General features: G+C 49.4%; 1 protein-coding gene across 1 annotated transcript; it reads right to left on the bottom strand.

Moving 5' to 3' along the window:
• Nucleotides 1-1,418: 1,418 nt before the first annotated feature.
• On the bottom strand, nucleotides 1,419-24,023 carry CIPC (CLOCK interacting pacemaker). Its single transcript, XM_049770441.1, has 4 exons — nucleotides 23,986-24,023; nucleotides 15,453-15,643; nucleotides 9,822-9,991; nucleotides 1,419-2,568 (listed from the first exon to the last, which is right to left on the bottom strand). The coding sequence occupies exons 2-4, from the start codon at nucleotides 15,589-15,591 to the stop codon at nucleotides 1,666-1,668; spliced, it is 1,212 nt and encodes a 403-aa protein (XP_049626398.1). The 5' UTR covers nucleotides 15,592-15,643; nucleotides 23,986-24,023; the 3' UTR covers nucleotides 1,419-1,665.
• Between the last annotated feature and the right edge of the window lie 233 nt (nucleotides 24,024-24,256).

Genomic DNA, 24,256 nt, shown 5'->3' with positions numbered 1-24,256 from the left:
TTTTTTGAATGAGGAGTGGAGACAGAGAAAGGCTGGGTCACACCTGGGTGTGCTCAGGGCTTACTCCTGGCTCTGTACTTAGGAATGCTCCAGGCAGGCTCTAGGGATCATATGGTATGCTGTGGATTGAACCCAAGCTAGCCAAACAGTGCAAGCTTCCTATCTGCTAAGGCCTCAGAATATAAAATGCCTACTAACTGTAATATGAGCATTAGTAACTGGTTTTGAGAAAACGTTTTCTTATAGGCAAGAAAATTTTCCTTGCAAGAATAATTTAGCTGGCCAGGCAAAACTTCTTATTAAAGGTAATTTGTATTTTCAAAAGGATGGAATCTTGTAGAGTGGATGAAAAGGTTGAAGCTTTCTGACTTAGCTACCCAGTTCACCTTAACAATGAAGCTGAGAAGGTGCGTCACCTGAATGTCTCGGACTTCTAGACTCCTTTTCCAGATTAATGTCATAAAGCCCATGTTTTATACTCCTGCCAGCATCCTGGAAGCCCGAGAAACACAGAAGACAGGCCCAGTAATTGAGCGGGGACGAACAAAAATGCCAGTGTAAAAAGAAAACAAGCAAAGTTTTTCAAATTCTTGGGGACTTCTGCATCATGGTCTCAGGATGAATCTGATGCAGTTTATCAAGCTTCATTATTCATTCTTTCCTCCTTGAGAACAGTAAAAGGAGGAAGGAAATAACCGCAGAAGGTTACTAAACTTTAGCACCAAGCCCCAGCCCTTAAAAACCATCACTCACAAAATCACTTCCAAATGAGAGCAAAAAGCAGGGGTCTCCCGAATCCCCCAGCTTCTGACCAAGAGATGCTGCCCATATCTATTTTTCTGTTGGTTTTTGGGCCCTACCCAGTGGCACTCAGGGGTTCCTCCTGGCTCTGTGCTCAGAAATAACTCCTGCCGAGCTCAGGGGACCATATGGGATGCCGAGGATGGAACCTGGGTTGGCCGTGTGCAAGGCAAATGCCCCACCTGCTGTGTTATTCATCTGGCCCTCACTTCTATTTTCTAGAAGTTTAAGTGGAAACATTCAGCTCAGATACCACCAATCCACCCACTCCTAAGATAGCAGAGGCTGCCTCCCAGCTGGAGAGAAGAAGAACTGGATGGTGAGTCAGGGTGAGGTTTAATGGTACTGCCCTGATCCCCTGAACTTTCAAGTTTAAGAAGACCAAGTTCTTAAGGATTAAGTGCTTGCTCCCTAGGCCCAACCTGTACCCGAGGCATTTTCAGTTCTGCCCAATTGAGTGGCACATGCTAACACACCACTTCTTACTTTTCTTACGGAGTCACTCCAGGGAAGATCCCTGGCTGGCCAAGTGTCACTTTGGATACTCATGGGTGTCACTGAACTTGGGATCATGCTGAATGAGTGGAGTAGGGGGAGGTGAAAGCTACACAGCTCTGGCCCCATGATCCATCCCTGGGCCTGCAGAGTGAGCGGAAGGGAGGCGAAGACATTGTGATACGGAGGGTCTCAGTGGAATGAAGACGCCTGTAAACTATGCACAGAACCACAGGTTAGTTAACACAGCAGCCAGGGCTGTGGTGAGCAAAGTGCTGACCCCTGTAAGTTAGGAAGGGAAACGGGAGTGAGATAACAGCCAGAGTTCACAAGAGCCATCAAGTGAAGTGGAAAGAAGCCTGAGCTCTGTTACATGTCTGGGTGGTCGGAGAAAGTGTCTGAGCTGCTGCCGCTGCGGCCAGAGCCCGTCGACATCAAGGATGCCTGCAACTTGGCCCAGGCCTGGGGAGCCTTGTTCTTGGTGGCCTCGAGGAACAGCTGGGTCTGCTCCTTCAGCTGCTCAAGCTCTACCTGAGTGGCCTGGTTCTGTCGGATCAGCTCCTTGGTTTTCAAAGTAATCTCCAGCAGCCCGGATTTGTGCAGCACCACCAGGGTATTCTGGAAGCGCCTGTGCCGGCTCTGTCTCTGCTCTGCAAAGCTGTCAGGGCTGCGGCAGAGGTGTTCGGCGGCCCAGAGAGGGGAGCTGTAGGCGGCCGAGAGTGGTGAGAGGGGTGAGCTGCTCTCACGCCCGTGCAGCGTGCTGTCAGCCGCGCAGACGGGGCTGGCAGGGGAAGCGAAGGTCAGGCTGGGGGCTTTGGCCACATGGCTGCTGGACACCGGCTGCAGAGTCTGTGGGCTCCCGCCTGCCACCAGGGCAGGCACACCCTGTGGGGCTGGGTCCTCAGCAAGTTTGGCGCCCGGGGTGGCTGGAGTAGGGGGGCTGGAGGGCACGGCTGCACTGGTCTTGCTGGGCTCGCTGGAAGACAGGTTCTGCCCGGTCAGTCTCTCAGTGCAGAGTTTCTTCTGCGTCCCGCTGTCTCCTCGATCTTCGGGGCCCAGCAAAAGGCCCCTTTTCCCCGGGTGTGGGGCGATTTTGGTGTATGAATTGAGGATGGGCAAGTAGTTTCTGGAGTCCAGCTTCTTCTCGCCTGTGTGGCATGGGCTGATAGGAGATGGCACTGGGGGATGCAGGAGGAGGAGCTGCGGCTGGGCCGAGATGACCTCAAAGGAAGGCTGCACGGTCCAGGACTGGAGCTGGGAGGTGCTGCTGCCCTGCCAAGGGAAAAGAGCAGCACAGAAGGTTATTGTGCTGGGTAGTTACACAGCACAGAGTAGCGCTGGGGGCACGCTCTGAAATGAAATGCCTGTTTTTCCTCCGTAGGGGACATACCGGATAGTTCTACTAAGGATGTCCAGGTGCTTCCATGAATCAAACTTGCCCCTTTCTACTCCTGGAAAACACCTATTAAAAATATGGGGCTGGGGCCGGGCGGTGGCGCTGGAGGTAAGGTGCCTGCCTTACCTGCGCTAGCCTAGGAGACGGACTGCGGTTCGATCCCCCGGCGTCCCATATGGTCCCCCAAGCCAGGAGCGACTTCTGAGCGCATAGCCAGGAGTAACCCCTGCGAGTTACCGGGTGTGGCCCAAAAACCAAAAAAAAAAAAAAAAAAAAGAGTTTTAAAAGGGGCCGGGAAGGTGGCGCTAGAGGTAAGGTGTCTGCCTTACAAGCGTTAGCATAGGACGGACCGCGGTTCGGTCCCCCGGCGTCCCATATGGTCTCCCCAAGCCAGGGGCGATTTCTGAGCTCATAGCCAGGAGTAACCCCTGAGCGTCAAACGGGTGTGGCCCAAAAACAAAAAAAAAAAAAAAAAAAAAAAAAAAATATGGGGCTTTGGGACCGGAGAAATAGCATGGAGGTAGGGCATGTTTGCCTTGCATGCAGGAGGGCGGTGGTTCGAATCCTGGCATATCCCATATGGTCCCCTGAGCCTGCCAGTAACAACTTCTGAGCACAGAGCCAGGAGTAAGCCCTGAGCACTGCTGGGTGTGACTCCAAAAAACAAAAACAATAGACAAAAACCAAAAATATGGGGATGGAGTGGTGGTGTAGTGATAGGCCATTTGCCTTGTATGCAGCTGACCTAGGACAGACCGTGGTTTGATCGATCCCCCAGCATCCGATATGGCCCCCCAAGCTAGGAGTAATTTCTGAACGCATAGCCAGGAGTAACTCCTGAATGTCAATGGGTGTGGCCTCCCCCCCCCCCAAAAAAAAAACAAAAAATGTAAGTGGCAGAGCTGGAGTGATAGCACAGCTTTAGGGCATTTGCCTTGCATGCTGCCAACCCAGGACTGACCCGGGTTCGATCCCCAACATTCCATATGGTCCCCCGAGACTGCCAAGAGCAATTCCTGAGCACAGAGCCAAGAGTAATCTGACTACCATCAGGTTTGGCCAAAAACAAACAAACAAACAAAATGTAAGTGGTATCTCTAAAAAGAAAGGGTAACAAGTTAAGCAAAGAGTCACTACTGAGATAACAGAACTCTAACACATACAATTTCCTGGTCCATGCAGACATATGCCAGTTTCAAAACTATGACTGGAATTCAACATGAAAAATTCTTTTAGGGGCCGGAGAGATAGCATGGAGGTAGAGCATTTGCCTTACATCCAGAAGGATAATGGTTCGAATCCTGGCATCCCCAATGGTCCCCCTTGCCTGCCAGGGGCGATTTCTGAGAATAGATTCAGGAGTAACCCCTGAACACTGCTGGGTATGATCCAAAAAAAACCCAAAACCCAAAAACCAAAAAACCCGAAAAAAAAAAGAAGGTGGGGGGGGGGGGTCCGAAGAGATAGCATGGAGGTAAGGCGTTTGCCTTTCATGTAAAAGGTCATTAATTCAAATCCCGGCATCCCATATGGTCCCCTGAGCCCACCAGGAGTGATTTCTGAGCATGGAGCCAGAAGTAACCCCTGAGCACTGCCAGGTGTGACCCAAAAAAACAAAAAACAAAAAACGTTACACTCAGACTGGAGCAATAACACAGTGGCAGTGTGTTTGCCTTGCACATGGCCAACCTGGGACAAACCCAGCATCCCATATGGTTCCTTGTGCCTGCCAGGACCAATTTCTCAGCACAGGGCCAGGAGTAAACCCTGAGCACCGCCAGTGTGACCCAAAAAACAAAAACAAAAAAGTTACACTCAGGGCCAGAGAGATAGTACACCAAGGAGGGTGTTTGTGTTGCACACAGCTAATCCAGGCAAGAGCCTCAGCATCCCATATGGTATCCTGCGCTACCAGGAGTGGTCCCTGAGCACAGATCCAGCAGTAAGCCCTGAACACTGCTGGGTGGCTCCCTGACAAAGCAAAAAAAAAAAAAAAAAAAAAAAAAAATATATATATATATATATATATATATATATATAAAGTAAAAAGTCATATGCTTGGACTAAACCTAGTACAAGGCACTTGCTTTGTATGCAAGCATCATAGGTGTGTGTGTGTGTGTGTGTGTGTGTGTGTGTGTGTGTGTGTGTGTAGGACAAACTATAAACTGAGGGAAAAACGTGTGTGTGTGTGTGTGTGTGTGTGTGTAGTAGACCACAGGCTATATTAGGTTGTGAACATCAACCAAATCCCTAAATCCATAAGCAGTACTTTTTACTGAGGGCTCGCATGAGGCTGGTGTTTCACAGGGCTGTTTCATCAGTCTCCTCAAAAACACCAGGGAGCACTTATTTCCTTTCTTTTTTTTTTTTTATTACTATTATTATTATTTTTTGTTTTTGTTTTTTGGGTCACACCTGGCAGTGCTCAGGGGTTACTCCTGGCTCCACATCAGAAATCATTCCTGGCAGGCACGGGGGACCATATGGGACGCCGGGATTCGAACCAATGACCTTCTGCATGAAAGGCAAACGCTTTACCTCCATGCTATCTCTCTGGCCCCCTTATTTCCTTTCTTAAATGGGAATTTACGAAATGGAATTACGAAAGGTGAAATGATTTGTTGTAAGTCAGCACCTGACTAAGCATGGATGGAATCCTGTTGCATGGAACAGGGACATGAAAACCTGTGCTCACCACTGCACCACGCTGCTTTCTGGTCAAGCTGTCCTCAGAGACACTTTTCAAATTCTCGCAATTTCTTTTTATTCCTTCCTTGTATTTTTTGTGGGGAGAGGGTCATATCCAATGGTGCTGGGGTCTACTTCTGGTTCCGCTCAGAGGCTGATCCCGAAAGTGTTCAGGAAGGGCTGGAGCAATAGCACAGTAGTAGGGTGTTCGCCTTGCCAGGAGTAATTTCTGAGTGCAGAGCCAGGAGTGACCCCTGAGTACTGCCAGGTGTGGCCCCCCTCCCAAAAAAAAATAAATAAAAGAAGTGTTCAGGAGACAATGTGGTGCCAGGGATGGAACCTGAATATAAGCCTTCCATAAACAAAGCATGAGCTCAGCACACTGAGCTACTGTTCTAGCCTGTGCCCTTTTATATTTAGTCAAGGTATGATTTCAGATAAGGCCTTGGAAAGAAAGGAACTATCACCATCCCCAACATTGAAAGATTAGTCCTGGCTAAAAAAATTAAAATGTACATGAGGAGACAGTAGAGGCTGACAGTGGTTCCTGGGCAGAGAGGAGTTACAGATTAACTGAAGAAAGCCTTGGACTGACGTTTAGCTGTCTCATATACCAAAGCTGGCCCACAGATTCCACCTGGATTCCTCCTGGTGTTCAACCAATTTGGGGTACACATAATAAGCAAGCAGGGGCCAGAGCGATAGCCCAGTGGTAGGTTATTTGCCTTGCACACAGCAGATCCAGGATGGACGGTGGTTCAAATCCTGGAGTCCCATATGGTCCCCCTAAGCCAGGAGTGATTTCTAAGTACATAGCCAGGAGTATCTCCTGAGCATCACCAGGTGTGGCCCAAAAACAAAACAAAAACGAACAAACACACCAAAACAGAAAAAAAAAAAAAAGGCAAGCAAGCAATGCAAGGCCAGAAACCTACTTTCCTTTCCATCATCAGAGCCTCTCCAAGATCAGATCAACCCAAGGGGCCAGAACCATAACACAGCAGGTAAAGCACTTGCTTCATATGTGACAATCCCCAGGATCCCCTATGGTCCCTTAGCCTGCCAGGAATGATCCTTGAGTGCAGAGCCAGGAGTTACCCTTGAGCATCACCAGGTGTAACCCAAAAAACAAAAGACAGAGACAGAGACAGAGAAGCTTTGTCCAATTTACCCAGAAGCAGATCCCTGGCCAGCCTCAAATCACACTCTATGGGTTGACCTACAAGGCAGAGGGATCTAAAAAAACCATTGAATTAATTGCTTCCACAAGATGATTCTACTCAATAGTTCTGCTGATGTTGCTTTATATCTATATCCACATATATATAGAGATATGTTTTCATATTTATTCAAATGGTTCAATTTTCATGGTTTTATTCATGTTAAAATCATCTGAGGAGGGGTTGGAGAGATAGCATGAAGGTAAGGCATTTGCCTTACATGCAGAAGGTCGGTGGTTCAAATCCTGGCATCCCATATGATCCCCTGAGCCTGCCAGGAGCAATTTCTGAGCATAGAGCCAGGAGTAGCCCCTGAGCACTGCCGAGTATGACCCAAAAATCAAAAACAAACAAACAAACCCAAAATCATCTGAGGAAAGGAAAGACAAGATTTGAGACCTGGTGGGAACTTAGAATCATTACACCTCACATGTTATTATTGCTGATTAGAAAACTGGGCCCTGGGGCCGGCGTGGTGGCGCTAGAGGTAAGGTGTCTGCCTTGCCAGAGCTAGCTTAGGACGGACCACAATATGATCCCCCAGCTTCCCACATGGCCCCCCAAACCAGGAGCGACTTCTGAGCGCTTAGCCAGGAGTAACCCCTGAGCATCAAATGGGTATGGCCTGAAAAAAAAAAAAAAAAAAGAAAGAAAGAAAACTGGGCCCCTAGTAGATAACTGTAAAAGTTCCACCCAGCTGTGGAACTGGAGTCAGCCTTTCACAGGGGAAAAGCCAGGAAAGCAAATGACAAGAAGAGTCTCTTAGTTTAATCATGAGTTTATTTTTTATTTATTTATTTTTTTTGGTTTTTGGGCCACACCCATTTGATGCTCAGGGGTTACTCCTGAGCTATGCGCCCAGAAATCACCCCTGGCTTGGGGGGACCATATGGGACAACGGGTGATCGAACCACGGTCCGGTCCGTCCTACTCTAGCGCTTGCAAGGCAGACACCTTACCTCTAGCGCCACCTTCCCGGCCCTTAATCATGAGTTTAATGCCAGATTGTGCTCGGTTCCAGCACACTGGGGAAGACACAGCTCCTAGATTACTCCTCCAGGTCAGCCTACCCTGAGTCTCCTCATCAACCCAGTGGCAGGTCTGTCAAGAAGAATGAGGCTCTGTGGGAAAATCCTCCGCACTCAGCCACCACGGGGCGGCAGTCTCAGTCCTGTGCAGCTGCCAGCCTCACCCACGACAGACAGAGCCAATGCATAAATGCTGCCACATGCGAGCGAGTGGCCTCAGAGTCAGAGAGGGAGACAGAGGGAGAGTGTGGAGACTAGAGACTGAGAAGCTGCTTTGCTGGCACCGGGGTAGGATGCTCCAGGCAATTTCATTGAGGCTCCAGTTCACATTTTGAATCTCTTTGTTTCAATAAAGGGAACTGGACCTCCAGTGGAGGAGACATAATCTGCCAAACAGAAATCTTCCTCTTCTCTTCCCTAACTCATCTGGCTGCCTACTTGAAACTCAGCTCCTGTTCCCTGGACGTGGCAAGGTAATAGTTAAGACGTCAAGGGTTTCTGTTAGCCACAGCCAGGTTCCACCTAATGTGGGATGGGCAACAACAAAGGGGCCCACTGCTGATTTCCCATTGCCCTTCCTTTATGCAGCCTCATCAACAGACCTAAGCAGAGTGAACTCACTGCAAAGTAAAATATGAGGATACAGGAGTTTGGCCTCAATACCACTGGCTCTACCTATGTGTCTCTGTGCTAATTTACTGCATTCCTAGGGCTGAATTCTCTGTCCCAAACACAGATTTCATTGATATTTCCAATATTCTTTCACACCATTAGAAAATAAGCAAAGTGGGGCTAGAGAAATAGCACAGCTGTAAAACTTCTGCCTTGAACATGACTGGCTTGGGACAGACCTGGGTTAAATTCCCGGCACCCCATATGGTCCCTCAAGCCTGCCAGGAGCAATTTCTGAGCGAAGAGTCAGGAGTAACCCCTGAGTGCCACCAGGTGTGGCCCAAAAACCAAAAACTAAAAATAAATAAGCAAAGCCTGGTCAGGTAAGAAGGCCTACAACAGGGTATTTTTCAAGTCCCTAAAAGGGAAGTGTGGACTCTGCTGGTATCTAGACCAGAGAGCTGTCTTCTGGGCCTGAGGTCACAACTCACAGGGCAGTGGTGCACAGACTGTTCACTGGAGCCCCAGGTCCCACTCCAGACATCACCCTCCAACCACTGCCGCACGCAGCCCCAAACCCAAACCAAAAGCTGACTTTTCGGGGCCGGAGAGATAGCATGGAGGTAAGGCGTTTGCCTTTTATGCAGGAGGTCATCGGTTCGAATCCCGGCATCCCATATGATCCCCCGTGCCTGCCAGGAGCAATATCTGAGCCTGGAGCCAGGAATAACCCTTGAGCACTGCCGGGTGTGACCCAAAAACCACCAAAAAAAAAAAAAAGCTGACTTCTCACTACTGACAGTGCTCTGACTGATTACTAAAAAATGCTTAGAACATGCATGAGAAAGAAAGAAACTTCCTGCCTGCCTCTCAAACAAATACATGCATCCTACATTTTTATCTACCTGGGGCTAATTCAAAACATTCTTGTTTCTACCCTACATTCTGCTTTTAGGGAAGTCTGTCCTTCTAGAAGGCTGACCTTCCCCACTGGGCTCCTTCACACCTGTCTCAAGATCCTTCTGACAAACATAGGCTAAAGGGATCAGACCATCTTCCTGTCTGAAAAATGAGACACAGGTAAGGATTTTTATAATCCTCCTTAAGAAACAGTCAGTGGCTAAAAGGAAATATACTCTCCCCAGGACAGCAGTACATACTGGCAGAGAGCTGAGCACAGGTTTTGCATGCAAGAAGCCCCGGTTTCATCTCTCTGGCATGCGTGGTCCCTGGATCACTGCCAGGAGCAGTCCCTGAGCAGAGAAATTGAAGCAGCCTCTAAGCAGCACTGGGCATGACCCAGAAAACAAAACAAAACAAAAACCAAAGTAGGACCTTGTATGCAGTTGACCTAGCTTCAGCCTCTGGCACCCTCTACTGTCCCCCAAACACTGCCAGGAGTGATTCTCAAGCAAACATGCACAAGCAAACATGCAAAATCTATGCAGAGTAGTACCCACTGGTATGGCTCTCGGGGTGAGGTCCTATAATCCCTCCTGTGTGCAGGAGGCCAGAAGTCCAAACAGGCATTCAGTGCTGTTATCAGCTGACGGCACTGAAGGGGACCCTCTTTCTCACCTGTTTGACCAGGACATTCTTCATGACGACCATGGGTGGCAGTGTTGGGAAGACGCTGCTCGCAGCCTTAGAGCTCTGCTGTGGTCGGTCTTCTCGGCTCCAGCCTAAAGCACTCAGCACGTCTTCAGACTCCATCTGCTCGGCCGAGCTCAGACATTCTGAGCTTCCATCTGGTGGGGAGGAGAATGGGCAGTTCACTTTGGGTTCTGGGCAGGGGGGCCCTGATCCGGGCCTCCCAGGGAGCCAGGAGCCCCCTGTAGTGGGGCAGAACCTTTGGGACAGACAGGACAGGTATGTCTGTGAGTTTTTCCTGAGTCTCACTTGCCCCAGCTTCTCAATGGGATCCCAAATCACCTCTTACTCCAAAAAAGACAGAGCATTACTGCTCTCAGAGGGCGGGTTCCCTTCCCGTCAGACAACACGAGGCACTAACCAGGATCCATGCCAAAGAGGTCAGTCAGCCCAGTCTACAGAGAAGTGGGTCAAGGAATGAAAGTTAGTTCATTACTTTTTATCTGGAGGGGGAAGGTCACAGGATTCATGCAGTGCTCAGAATCCAGGGCCATTCCCAGCAGGGCTCAGGAACTCTGAGGTACCAGGGATGGATATTTTTATTTTTATTTCTTTTTGGTTGGGGGCCACACCCAGTGGTGCTCAGGGATTACTCCTGGCTAAGTGCTCAGAAATCGCTCCTTGCTTTGGGGGACCATCTGGGATACCAGAGATCGAACTCAGGTCTGTCCTGGGCAGTTGCATGCAAAGCAAACACCTTACAGCTGTGCTATTGCTCCAGCCCTTGCATTTTACAGTCTCCACATGCCAGGAGTGCCTTCTGGTTCACTGAGCTATCTCTGGATACTCCCAACTCAAGATGATTCCTTTCAAGGGCCTGTGCTGAGAAAGAGTGTTTGAATGGCAGGGCCAAAAGCTCCACCACTGGCACAACTGGAAAAAAACTGAAAATTGGGCTGAACTTCAGCCTGAAGTTAGGAGCATACCTTCTTAAGTAGTCTTAACTGTAAATGTCTAGACAAGCCCATCAAAGCTGCAGTTTGAAATGCATCTTTCTTTATCTCCCTCCATCCAACAACCTCCTTTGTTGATGCCCTAAATGCACGCTGAGTGTGCCCCCTGGGGATCCTGCAGAAGGGGTGATAGGAAGACACTTTTCAGGCAAAGAAAATAAGGTTGCCTAACATGCAATCAGTACAAAAAAAAGCATTTAATTAGCTACCGGCTAGAGGAAATCAAGAGGCTGTTGCAGTCCTGCTATTGGGGAATCGGGGAATACCCTAACCGCTCAAGAATCTCAGAGTAATCTGAAAGAGGCAGAACCAGAATGTGACTGTAATTTAAATGAGAGCAACAGTCAACACTTGCATTTAATCAGAGTCTCTGGGGACGCTTTTTAGAAATTAAAAATGTCAGCGCTCGGCCCTCAGTCTACTGAGTTGATTTATCTGGTGTGCAGGCAGGTACATTTTCACAAAGCACCACAAATAATCCAATGTGCACCTCCAGTTAAGAACAATTAGGCGGGAGCAGGGAGATGGCTCAAAGGGCTGGTGCACAGGCTTTTTTTTGGGAGGTTGTGTTTCTTGTTTTTGTTTTTTGTTTTGGGGTCACACCCAGTGGCACTCAGGGGTTACTCCTGACTCTGTGCTCAGAAATCGCTCCTGGCAGACATGGGGACCCATATGGGATGATGAAATTTGAACCACTGTCCATCCTAAATTGGCTGTGTGTAAGGCAAACACCGTACCACTGTGCTATCTCTCTGGCCCCTGGTGCATAGGCTTTTATGTGCATGAGTCTTGGGTTTCATTCCCGTGCCACAGAGCCCACCAACACTAGTACCGTTCAGCCCTCTGAACAGTACCAGATGTAGCCCTTCAAAGGGGTCTGAGCAATAGTATAGAAGGTAGGACATTTGCTTTACATGTGGCTGAGCCGAGTTTGAGCTTTGGACTCTCTTAAGATTCCCCAATCCCCACTAGGAGGAATTCATGAGAGTGGAGCCAGGAGTAACCCCTGAGCACCACTGGGTATGTTGAAAAACAAAAACAAAAAAGGAACTACTAGGCCACAAGTGAAAAAGAATGAGGCAAAGTGCTTACTTTAACCTAGATCTTTCCATTGTTTTCCTTACCTTTGTTTTTCTTTTTTTTTTTTTTAAGTCAGCTGTGTACAAGGCAAGCACCTGACCCACTATTTCTTTAGTCCTGTTTTTTGTTGTTTACGTGTTTGTTTGGAGCAGGAGACACAAGAATTATGCTCAGGACTTACTCCTGGCTCTGTGTTCAGAGATCATTCCTGGTGGTACTTGAACTGGGGTTAGGCACATTCAGGCAAGCACCTTTACCTCTATACCATCTCTCTTCCCTGTCCACTCCCTTTTTAGGTTTGCTTGTTTAATTTATTAGTATAGAAAGAGTGAGCTGGGGGCCAGAGCAATAGCACAACGGGTAGGGTGTTTGCCCCCGAGACCAACCTGGGTTTGACCCTGACATCCCAATGGTCCCCAGAGCCTGCCAGGAGCGATTTCTGAGCGCAGAGCCGGAAATAACCTCTGTGTGCTGCTGGGTGTGGTCCCAAAAAGAGTGAGCTGCAGCTTAGTGTGTCCAGAGCACAGCTCCCCAACTCTATGGAGCACTTCTAGAGAAAGTCTTCCATTCAGCAGCTACAGAGCAAATGGGAATTGAATGGAATCTCTGAAGCCAGCAGAATATAAACCATTCTTCACACACAATCCAGGGAGGTCTGGAACTTGGTTTCTAAATGACATTCTGAACAAAAAGCAAGCTAGGGCTCCTTTGGGAAGGCCGACTAAAGTCTCTGGACAGGGAGACAGCCTGGACATCTGACTGTCCCAGAAAGCAAACAAGTGCTCACACCCAAATATGGACAAGTCAAAAAGGCAAAGGACTTCCCTTCCCATAAAGTAAATCCAAATCTAGAGCGATTGCAGCACCCAAAAGTAAAGAACTGCAAAAGACTGTAAAGCTACACAAAAGAATTCTGTGAAACCCCAGGGATACTCCAAAGAGGGGGTGAAGGAGGGAATATAATATATATATATATATATATATATATATATATATATATATATATATATTCTATATATAATATAGAAGAATGTCAGGAGCACAATGTACAAGGAGAGGGCGGGGGAAGACAGCTCAGGTGGAGGAGCACATCTTGGCATGTGTGAGCTGCTAAGTTTAATCCCTGGCACAGAGTGGCTCTTTGGGGGCCCAGGTGCAACCCCAGAGGTCTTGGGCTAAGCACTGGGGATGTGGGGTGAAGTAATTAAAAAAAAAAATGGGGGCAGCCCTGGAGAGAAAGCATAGCGGTAAGGCGTTTGCCTTGCACACAGCCAATCTAGGTCGAAAGGTGTTCAAATCCCGGCGTACCATATAGTCCCCCAAGCCTGCCAGGAGCAATTTCTGAGTACAGAGCCAGAAGTAACCTCTCAGCGCCACCGAGTGTAAATCCAAAAAAGAAAAAAAAAGCAAAACAAAACAAAAAGGTATGAAGAATGATGGAATTGGGTCACTGTTTTAATTTGTATTTACTTTCTCTGTTCTGGGGACTGAATCCAAGGCCCCATTCGAGCAAAGTGCTGTAGGTTACAAAACAATATCAAGAGCACAGTTGTACAGGCTGGCTGACCACAGGCACAGCCCGTTCTCCGAACATCTTGCCACTGTGGGAACACTGCCGACAGTGGAACCCACAGACTGGGAAAACAAACTGCAAAACGAGCACAGTTGTGCTGCAGAATCATTGCAAGCACCAGCCATGACCCTCGTCTCCTCGGGAGGCAAATGCCTTCAAGCCTCTCTACCACCACCTCTCCACGCACACACTGTTGTCAGTCTTGCCCTCTGCCCTCTTGGCATATGCTCAATAAATCTGCTTCTTTTTGTTTTGTTTTGTTTTTTTGTTTTTGGGCCACACCCGGCATTGCACAGGGGTTACTCCTGGCTGTCTGCTCAGAAATAGCTCCTGGCAGGCACGGGGGACCATATGGGACACCGGGATTTGAACCAACCACCTTGGGTCCTGGATCAGCTGCTTGCAAGGCAAACGCCGCTGTGCTAGCTCTCTGGGCCCTAAATCTGCTTCTTACTTTGGTAAATTCTTTTGCCCTTGAGGCTGGAGGGAAAGTATAGTGGGTAGGGCATTTGCCTTGCACACAGCAAGTCTGGGTTCCATCTCTGGTGCTACCTAGGGTCGCCTGAGTCTGCCAGGAGTGATCCCTGAGTACAGAGCCAGAAGTAAGCCCTGAACTCTTCTGAGTGTGACCCAAAAAGAAAGAAAAAGAGAAAGAGTTCAAGCGGTGACAAGTTTCTGCCCTCCACCCCACCCCAGCTCTGGCCTAGACTGTCCTTAGTCTAACCCCACGGTGGCAGAGCTCTGTTCCGCTCTCAACTCTGGTCTATTTATAAATTGGTTTCTCATGCCGCATGCCTGCAGGGAGAAAATGCACCATCTAGGGGTGACAGAGTCCAGCTTCCTCCCTACAGCTTCCTTCCACTACAGTTAATAAAGCCACTCGATTGGTCTCCGTGAGACTGGACCCTATCAATCTGTCTTTAGATCATAGAATTAGGCCCCTTGGAGAACTCTCCACTCCAGGCCTCACCGGCTCTTCTCTCTCCAGGGCCAGAGTGTTGACACGAGAGACTAAGACATGAAAATTCTAAAAGAACCTGCTCTGAGCCCATACCTGATTCTTTCAAATAAGAACGAAGACAAACTAGAAAGGGAAATGGATCAATTATTTTTCTCTTAGAGACTGGAGTTTAGGGGCCAGAGAGATAGCACAGTGGTAGGGCATTTGCCTTCCACACAGCCAATCCAGGATGGACGGTGATTAGAATCCCAGCATCACATATGGTCCCCCCAAGCCTGCCAGGAATGATTTCTGAGTGCAGAGCCAGGAGTAACCTAAGTGCCATTGGGTGTGACCCAAAAACAAAAACAAAAGCACAAAAAAATTAAATAAAGTTTAGAACCCTGCCATAAGCATCCGCCCATGCAAAGACAACATGTTCAGATGCTAGCCAGGAGAATGGATGTGGGAACAGAAGGATGCCCTTAGGGAAAAAAAGAGGTCTTCTGTGATTACCTACATTGCTGCAACCAACTGTCCTTATGAAAAGGAGCTAGGACAAGAGAATTAGGCACTTACATCCTTCTATCCCTCTAAACCACCTGCAAGAGCTAGAAGTCAGACTTAAAGGGGTTGAAATAGGGCTGGAGCGGTGGTGCAAGCAGCAGGGCATTTGCCTTGCATGCACTAACCTAGGAAAGACCGCAGTTTGATCCCCAAGCATCCCATATGGTCCCCCAAGCCAGGAGCTATTTCTGAGTGCACAGCCAGGAGTAACCTCTGAGCACCACCGGGTATGTCCCCAAAACACAAACAAACAAAAAGAAAAAAAAGAATTGAAATGCTCCATCAATTCTCTCCTTCAGACCCAGAGCCCCCCAGCACAAGAACCCTCCCCTGAAGCTATGAGCCAGTTACTGTAAGTGAAAGCTGTTCCCTCCTCATCACCCAAACCCCCTTTTCCCAGGTAAGACATCTCCCGACCACGTAAAAATGGCAAAAGTCTCTTTAACCTGAAAATCCTGAGTCCTTATCTGACTCTGCTGTCGCCCCACAGCCGAGCTGGCGAGCGCCTTTTTTCATCTCGGTGCCTTTGGTGAGTTTGGCAGGGTGTCTTCTGGGGCTCTCTCTGGGGGGAGGTTTCCTCTCCATGAGTTACTGGGCTGGACGTGGATTCATGAGTCCCCTTTGCAGCGGGGCTGCCCTGCGGAAAAAAACAATCACATCAGTCACTGCCTGGAGGGCGACACCGGTGGTCCCCAGAGAGAACGAATGTGTGGGAAGAACCCACTTGCCCGCAGCCTCGGGTTCAGGCTGGCTCAGGCTTCAGTTCCCCTCACACCCCGAGACACAGGCCTCCAGTTCCAGTGCAGAGAGCAAGCCTTCCAGCTGGCTCAGAGGAAACTTTGTGACCTGCTAACAAAGGCCCACTTGATCGGGCTTTCTGGAAATGGACCAGGGACTCTCCCGGAGGGAGGGGAGGTCAGCCAGGCCTGTGCCCCCGCCTGCATTTGCAGGATGGCTCCGCCACCTCCCACGGGGCAGGCTCTCAAAGTAACCTTCACTTCTTTGGCTGCCACACTGAGCCCAGTGAAAACAAGCCCTAGAGATGGCAGGCTACTATAAAAAGCCCTTTTTTTCTGCTCATGTATGATCATACAGAAGAGAGCTCGGAATCTGCAGAAGGCCCTGCCTTTGTTAACGGCATCTCACTAAAGCCACACAGTACCTTGGGTTGTTTCGAAGGAGGTGGCAGAGGCTCAGACAAGTTACTTTCCTTTAGCCATTTAAAAAAAAAAATGCTTATCAGGGCTGGAATGACTCAGCCTTAAAGGCACCTGACTGAAAAAGAGACAGCCTGGGAGTGCCACCCACAATGCACCCAGCACGGTTCCGGTTTTTCTGCTGCCCTAGACCAAAGAGCACCACAAGGAAGCATTTGACCCTTGGTGAGCACCACAACAGAAGATGGGTGAGCACTGAGGCTGAGAGTGTACCCTGATGAGCATATGAGCACCTCAGCGAGACCAGGGAGTACAACAAGCAAATGGTGGGAGAGGACCATAGTAAGACCAGAGCACAACAACAACACGTGTGAGCACCAGAGTGGGAGGGAGTAAATGAAAGTGACCCCAAGAGCATAAGTACAAGCCGCTCCAGCGGCCGATAGAACAGACTATGATCCCATGACCGTGGCAACAAGGGGAAAGGGGACAAAGTTTAAAAAGAAATGAAAAGGAAAACATCGATCACGTTGCCAGCCCAAACAGGCACCATGCTTGGAATGGGGCTGGAGAGAAAAAGAAGAGCAGACACAGTGGCTGCAGACCTTCCTGAGGCTTGTGTCCAGAGAACAGACAGGAGCGCATGAGGCCGGGACTCCAGACTACTGTTCTAGGACTCAGGACAGGGAGGGGAGAGAGGTAGGTGAGGAGAAGGACTCAGAACTGGGTCCAAGGTAGGGGCTGTCCCTGGGAGGAATCAAACAAGGGAAGGAGAAGTGGCAGGGAGCACAATGTATTCACAGAGCAGCAAGGCCAGACCACAGACCAGGCAGGGCTGGTCCCACAGGATGCTGGAGGGACACCAAAGGACAGCCAGGCGGTGTCCCAGCGCTAAGCCCCTTCTATGAAGGCTGAACTCCAGAGCGATGGGAGGCCGGGGAAGGACTCCAGCCAGAGTGTGGATGGATGGCTCTGCCCTTTCCATTGTTCTGCATGCGGCTGCTCCCGATGCTGGGCAGAGAGAGAGGCAGAGTCTGAGAATAGAGACACCCCTGCCATGGCTCACCAGTAGCCAAGGGAAGAATAAAAGGGCCAGAGACATACTTAAGAATGATGAAATGGGGATCTGGGAACTGAATGAGGTATGAGGGCTAAGTGTCACACCTCTCCTAAGGTAGGGAGCCCCAAGAAGGGCACAAACAGGGCAGGGGCAAGGATAATGCAGTATGGCCATGTACACAGAAATGATCTTGGGGTATCCACTAGAAGGGATGGGTAACATGCTGCAGGCACCTAGGGAAGAATCCTTCCATTTGACCCCCTGATGTACTCTGGGTGGAGGCAGAGCTGGAGCTGAATACAGAGCACAAAGTACGAGATAAACCAAGCATGGGGGTGGGGGGCAGCAGAGGGGAGGAGAGCAGAGTCCCAGGGCAGGGTCATGAAGGGACAGCTAGAGGAGTTCCGGGGCACTGTAGGGACAAGGGAGGTACTAACAGGAAATCTGGGGCAGAGCTATGGTCTGGAGTCCCTCAGATGCACATGCTGAAAGCCTCACTCCCAGAGACAGGTAATAATGGGTTGAAGACTTCCAGAAGGACACTGTACCAGAACTCTGTCCCTTTACCAGGAGCCCATGGTGCTCCAGTGTGTTGGAAGGGGCCTGATTTTGCCTGCCAGTCCCCCAATCTTGGACATTCAGCCTCCAAGGAACCAGAAAAAATATCTGCTTAGACACTAATCACTCTGTAGTGTTTGGGTCTAGCAAGTCATTAAGTCTCAACTCACTGTTTGTTTGGGTTTTTTTTTGGGGGGGGTCACACCTGTAGGCTCTCAGGGGTTCCTCCAGGCTCTATGCTCAGAAATTGCTTCTGGAGGGGCCAGGAAGGTGGCGCTAGAGGTAACGTGTCTGCCTTGCAAGCGCTAACCTAGGATGGACCGCGGTTCGATTCCCCGGCGTCCCATTTGATCCCCCCAAGCCAGGGGCGATTTCTGAGCGCAAAGCCAAGAGTAACCCCTGAGCGTCAAATGGGTGTGGCACAAAAACCAAAAAAAAAAAAAAAAAAAAAAAAAAAAAGAAATCGCTTCTGGCAGACCATATGGGATGCCGGGATTTGAACCACTATCCTTCTGCATGCAAGGCAAATGCTCTACCTCCATGCTATCTCTCCAGCCCTCAACTCACTCTTTTAACTCCATGATTCCATGCTATCCCCTCTGAGGAGAAAGAAACAGAAACCTGGCTAAACAGGGCTATGGTTGGAACACCCTGAGCTGTGCATTTCTGTTAAGACAAGAGCTATTGGGGCCGGGAAGGTGGCGCTAGAGGTAAGGTGTCTGCCTTGCAAGCGCTAGTGTAGGATGGACCGTGGTTTGATCCCCCGGTGTCCCATATGGTCCCCCCAAGCCAGGGGCGATTTCTGAGCGCATAGCCAGGAGTAACCCCTGAGCATCAAACGGGTGTGGCCCAAAAACCAAAAAAAAAAAAAAAGACAAGAGCTATTGGGGCCGGTGAGGTGGCGCTAGAGGTAAGGTGTCTGCCTTACAAGCGCTAGCCAAGGAAGGACCGGGGTTCGATCCCCTGGCATCCCATATGGTCCCCCCAAGCCAGGGCTAATTTAAACTCTGAGCATCAAACAGGTGTGCCCCCCCCCAAAAAAAAAGACAAGAGCTAGTGACGATCAACAACTGCTGCCAAAGCAGAGGAGGATTCAACATGAAACAAGAGACAGGAATGCTGAAGATCACACATTTGGATCAAGCACAGTGAACTCAAGGCGTACACTAGCTAGTGGGACTGGGACAGAATGTATGGGGGAAAGGGTTGACCCACAATCGCACAATCGAAGTTGCACAGGGATCCATGGGGTGTCAAGGATTGAGTCTTGGACTCCTGCATAAGAAGCATGTACTCCAGCCTTTTACGCCATGTCCCTGGCCTGAGACTGCATTTTATACACCACTCTAGAGTTCCACTGGACTGACTCATTCAGGGGACGACCTTCACTTTCACATCTATCCAGGCACTCCCGGACAGATTACCTGGGATAGCAGCACCTCAATAATGGTGCCATGACATTGGCCAGCAGTAAGCCACAATGACATCTTTGTAGAGTCTGTCAGTGCAGACAATGCATTTGGTGTGAAACCCAATGCACACACAATTTTGTTCTTCTGAAATGACAGTCTGAGAGGAACTGGAAACACAGGTAGCCGGAGGAAGCCATTATTTATGCACTGGTAGCTGGCCATTTCCATGAGGAAATTGTTCCTTAGTAGTCCTGTTAGTTACAACTAATTAAGAACTTGTCATAATGTCATTGCATCTTCTACATGTGGATTACTTTACTGGTCTTAGAGATAACGTATTGGTCCCAAATTTAGTCTCCTACAATCCTTAGGAGAATTTTTTTAATTATGGTTTTTGGGTAACACTTGGCTCTGCACTCAGAAATCGCTCCTGGCAGGCACAGGGGACCATGTGAGATGTCTGGATTCGAAAAACAGTCCAGCCTGGATCAGCTGCCTGCAAGGCAAATGCCCTACTGCTGTGCTATCTCACCGGCCCCCTTGGGAAACTTTAAAGCCATCTTGCAACCACTGTTCCAGTATGGCCAGTGGTGCCACAGAAGATACACAAGCATGCATTCTGGCTCCCCCAGATGCTGCAGGGCAGTATTTATTGTAGCATCAAACACTAAAATGCTGACAAGTTGGCTGAAAGGAGTAATGATAGATTTCTCCTTTTTCAATGCTGGGCCACTTGCAGCAGCTGAAAGCAAAGAGAACATATAAACTGCTTTACTGGAATAAACTGACTGCTCTGGAGTGACTGAAATGATGAAAATCCCCCCATTCTCTCTTTATTATTATCTGATTTCCAGCGACTATCAGGGACAGAACTCAGGTCCTCACACAAGAAAGACAAGTCTCCTACCGCTGAGCTACAGCCTTCACGATGAGGTTGTCTTTAAGTGGCATTTACCTTAGTGTCCTAGAGAAGATCCAGTGGGATGGAGAGTAAAGGCCCCATCTACCCTGCCCTCTCTTCCCTGGGCAGAGGGTTCACTTAGCCATGAAGCACAGATCCCTCACAGGGGACAGTTGATGGGTGAGGACACACTGCCCACTCTCAGGCCCCATCTGAAGCCCCCAAACTCTGTAATTTCCTCGTGTTATTGCACAGTGGCTATGAAGGGAGAGAGTAACAAAATGACTAGGAATTGAAAATGGGCCACTAATGGAGCCGGAACAATAATACAACAAGTAGGACGCTTGCCTTGCACGTGACCAACCTGGGTTCGATCCCCAAAATACCATATCGTCACCCAAGTCCTTCAAGAGTGATTGATTCCTGGGCACAGAGCAAGGAGTTTGAATGTAGCACTAAAAGAATACAGCTACGAAGCTCTGACCCACTGTGCCACCTCTCCTTTCTGGCACTGGAAACCATTAATGCTGCTTTACAAATATTTTCAACCTTTACCTGTCCACTTGCACTGGAAGGATCTAATTCAAACTACCCTGAATGAGCTTATCTGGAAGTGGGCATGGAAGCTCCTAAGCAGTGCTCGGGAGGGCCCAAGGGAAACATTGGTGATGTTGTGCTAATTGGGCACTGTGATGCAAGGGATACCTACGCCAGCCAGGCAGTGCTCAAGAGCTTCCAGGGTGGAACCCAGTGATGCTCAGAGGATAAAACAATACCAGAAGATGAAACTCAGTTTAGACACATGCTAGACATGCACCCTAACTTCTATGGCATCTCTTGGCCCCCTTCTTTTAAGTAAACTGCAAATGCACACCACTGTCCAGAAAGTTCTCAGGGAGGGGTTTGGTGCGATAGCACAGCAGCAGGGCATTTGCCTTGCATATGGCCTACCTGGGATGGACCTGGGTTCAATCCCCAGCATCCCATATGGTCCCCCCAGTCCTGCCAGGAGCCCTGAGCACCGCTAGGTGTGGCGTGTGGCCCCACCAAAAAAGCTCCCAGAGAATGTATGTTGAACTGCATAACAGAAAGTATATCAATCTACACATACTTAGGGCTGGAAACATAACTTTTCACACAGGAGACCAGGATCAATCCTTGGCCCCATGTCCCCCAACTCTGCCAGTAGTAATCTCCACCCCAGCACTGAGTCAGAAGTAGCCCCCAATGGTGCCAGGTGTGGCTCCAAAATCAAGTTAATTAAACAGATTGGTATCAATTGGTATCAGTTAAAATGCAAACAAGCCACGTGTGCCTAGACACTTGTCTCCTATTTCTATACTTCTTTTTTTTTTTTTTTTTTTTTTTTTTTGGTTTTTGGTTTTTGGGCCACACCCGGCGGTGCTCAGGGGTTACTCCTGGCTGTCTGCTCAGAAATAGCTCCTGGTAGGCACGGGGGACCATATGGGACACCGGGATTCGAACCAACCACCTTTGGTCCTGGATCGGCTGCTTGCAAGGCAAACACCGCTGTGCTATCTCTCTGGGCCCTGTCTCCTATTTCTATACTTCTTACATGAGTCTTATTATTTGTTTCCTTAACCTAAAGGGCTGTTTTATCACCTTTACAACCTCAACCCCAGCAATATATGGAGTATATATCACAGAATAATAAAATCTAGCCAGTCTTCTGTCCTGCTGAGCACACTGCTCTCTGAAAAACCATTTAAGGTCAAGATGCTGTCATTGTTTTTTGGGGATTTTTTCTTTTTGGGTGCAGTGGAGTCTTCAGCAGTGCTGGGTGTCATCAAGGCTACATAGCAAGTGATGCTTGGGTGGCATACAGTGCCAGGGGTTCAATTCAGGGCTCTGAGCATGCCAGGCACATGCTCCAGCCCTCTAAGCGGTCTCCCTGGCCCAAGGTCAAGATTCTGCATTTCCAAACACCAGCGTCACTTCAAGATCTAATTTCCAGGGGCCGGGCGGTGGCGCTGGAGGTAAGGTGCCTGCGCTAGCCTAGGACGGATCACGGTTCGATCCCCCGGCGTCCCATATGGTCTCCCAAGAAGCCAGGAGCAACTTCTGAGCGCATAGCCAGGAGTAACCCCTGAGCATCACAGGGTGTGGCCCAAAAACCAAAAAAAAAAAAAAAAAAAAAGATCTAATTTCCAGGTCTGTTCTTCTGTAGGAAATAGATATCTCATCTACCCCTTTATTCTAAGATAAGGGAAAATCCACCAACCAGATTAAAGGCCAGTCATCAACCGGGTCTCTGAAGCCTTAGGGCTTAGGATAAAAAAAAAAGAGACCCAAGACTTACATGGACAGGATCTCAAATGCTGCTCTCAGATTTCTATTTTTATAGACACTTGGCAACTTTCCCGAGGTCAAGTTCTCTTAAAATGCCTCACGTCACAAAAGTGCATAGAAACATGAGTGCATGGTCAGAGTGTGAGGGGAAAGCCCTGCCAAAGACTTAGATACAACCAAGCAACAAGGCCACAAAAGATTAGGGTCTTTCCACCAGAGCCACTAATAATATCAAAATAATAAATCCTACAAAATGCATGATCATTACTAGTATAAACATGGCTTATTATGTATAAAATATTTTATAAAAAAACTACAGAATTTATTTGTATTATTCTATAGATATAAAATCTACCGAATTCTATTTCTGGACATTGTATTTGTAGATCCACAACCTCCTATGAATAGGTAATACTATTCCAACATTCCATCTTTGCAGGACTATAAATTATACTACCACTTCTAGGGTTTCTCTGTAGTCATTTTTCTTGGATGAGCTATGCGGAGCACCCTTCTGAGGAAGTGTGTCTGTGAACAGAGAACAGAATAATCCTTCCTCTGTGGTTATCGCTCATGTGCTTCTACCCTTAAATCTTCTTGTCTCCGATTTGGCTGCAAACTCCTAAGCCGGAGCTTGAGCCCTGAGTCCACACACACAATGAATGTGCTCTGTGTGGGACCAGGTATGGCTTGGCCCCAAGTCTCCTCTTTCCAAAGAGCCAGAACTTCCTTAAAATCCCCAGCTCGCAGGGTTCACAGGCACAGCACCCAGCTCCCCATTCGCACCAGCCCACGCAAGCATCTGTGCCAGCCAGCAGAAGCACCCTGCAGATCTGGGGCCTCCGTGTGCCAGCGCAGCAGACCCAACTGGGCAGCCCCTGGAAACCGTGCTGGGGACTGGCGTGCCACCAGCCTTCCTGGGCCAAATGCCCGAGCAGAGCAATCCGATCCAAGCTGCCACGGTTTGGGCAATAACAGAGAGGCAGACTGGCTGTGGCCTGCGCCCCTGGGCCCTCCATCCACCTCCACCCCCTTGCTAACTTCTCCCTTGGCAGCTGCCCACCTTCTGCCCCCATCTCGGTGGCTCCTGGCACCTTGCCTGAGGCTCAGAAAAAAATAAGCAGCAAAAGTGGGTGACAGGTCGTTTCTGGAATAGCCGGAGCACCTGTGCCCGTGCCCAAAAAAGGGGCACCGGTGCCACCCCCATCCTCCCACCCTGGAAGCCTGGGACCCTCCCAGGGGTCCCCAGTTGCAATGCCCACTGACCTGTCCACCCCCTGCCTCTCTGCTCCCATAGTCCAGGCTCTCTGTCCAGGGAAGGTGGCCCACCCCCTGCAGGGCCTGAACCCCAAAACCTCCACCCACCCACCTGCACACCCACCTGCACACCTTCTACCAGCCATTCCCTCTGGGGTGCAGGCCCAACACCCCCAGAAGCAAAACCCAGTAAATGGAAGAGGACACACACACCCACTCCCACCATTTGGCTGTCTCCCCGAAAGTCCTGCTCCTCCTCCTGGGCCCTCACCAGGCGCCCAAAGCCCCCACTGCCATCGCACCCAACTCTCCTCCCTTTCTCACCTAAGGGCCCGAATCGCCGCTCCACCACTGACTCGGGAACCCGGCGGCGCATGCGCGAACCCGGCCCCGCAGCTCCATGACAACCCAGTAGATGACGAGGCCACGCCCACCCTGCTATGTCACGCCCTTTCCGCCGAGGCCACGCCCACATTTCCTTTCCTATCCCCTCCCCGCCTCCGCTGCGGCTCCGTCACGTGGCCTGGCTCGGAGGACTCGGCACCATGGAGACTAGACTCGCCTTTGTCCTACAAGGGCCCGCCGAGGCGCCACT

Source organism: Suncus etruscus, chromosome 3, assembly GCF_024139225.1.
Source record: "Suncus etruscus isolate mSunEtr1 chromosome 3, mSunEtr1.pri.cur, whole genome shotgun sequence".
Taxonomy (NCBI): Eukaryota; Metazoa; Chordata; class Mammalia; order Eulipotyphla; family Soricidae; genus Suncus; species Suncus etruscus.
Note: the sequence above shows the minus strand (reverse complement) of the source record. Positions and strands in the feature narration are given on the sequence as shown.

Bases quoted from the DNA above. Each gene is read 5' to 3' on its own strand.
- CIPC (XM_049770441.1), bottom strand. From the start codon at position 15,591: ATGGAGAGGAAACCTCCCCCCAGAGAGAGCCCCAGAAGACACCCTGCC. The intron at 9,992-15,452 runs GTTAAAGAGACT...CCTCCCCACCAG, and splicing joins TAAGGACTCAGGATTTTCAG to ATGGAAGCTCAGAATGTCTG. The intron at 2,569-9,821 runs GTGAGAAAGAGG...TTCCCTTGGCAG, and splicing joins AGAATGTCCTGGTCAAACAG to GGCAGCAGCACCTCCCAGCT.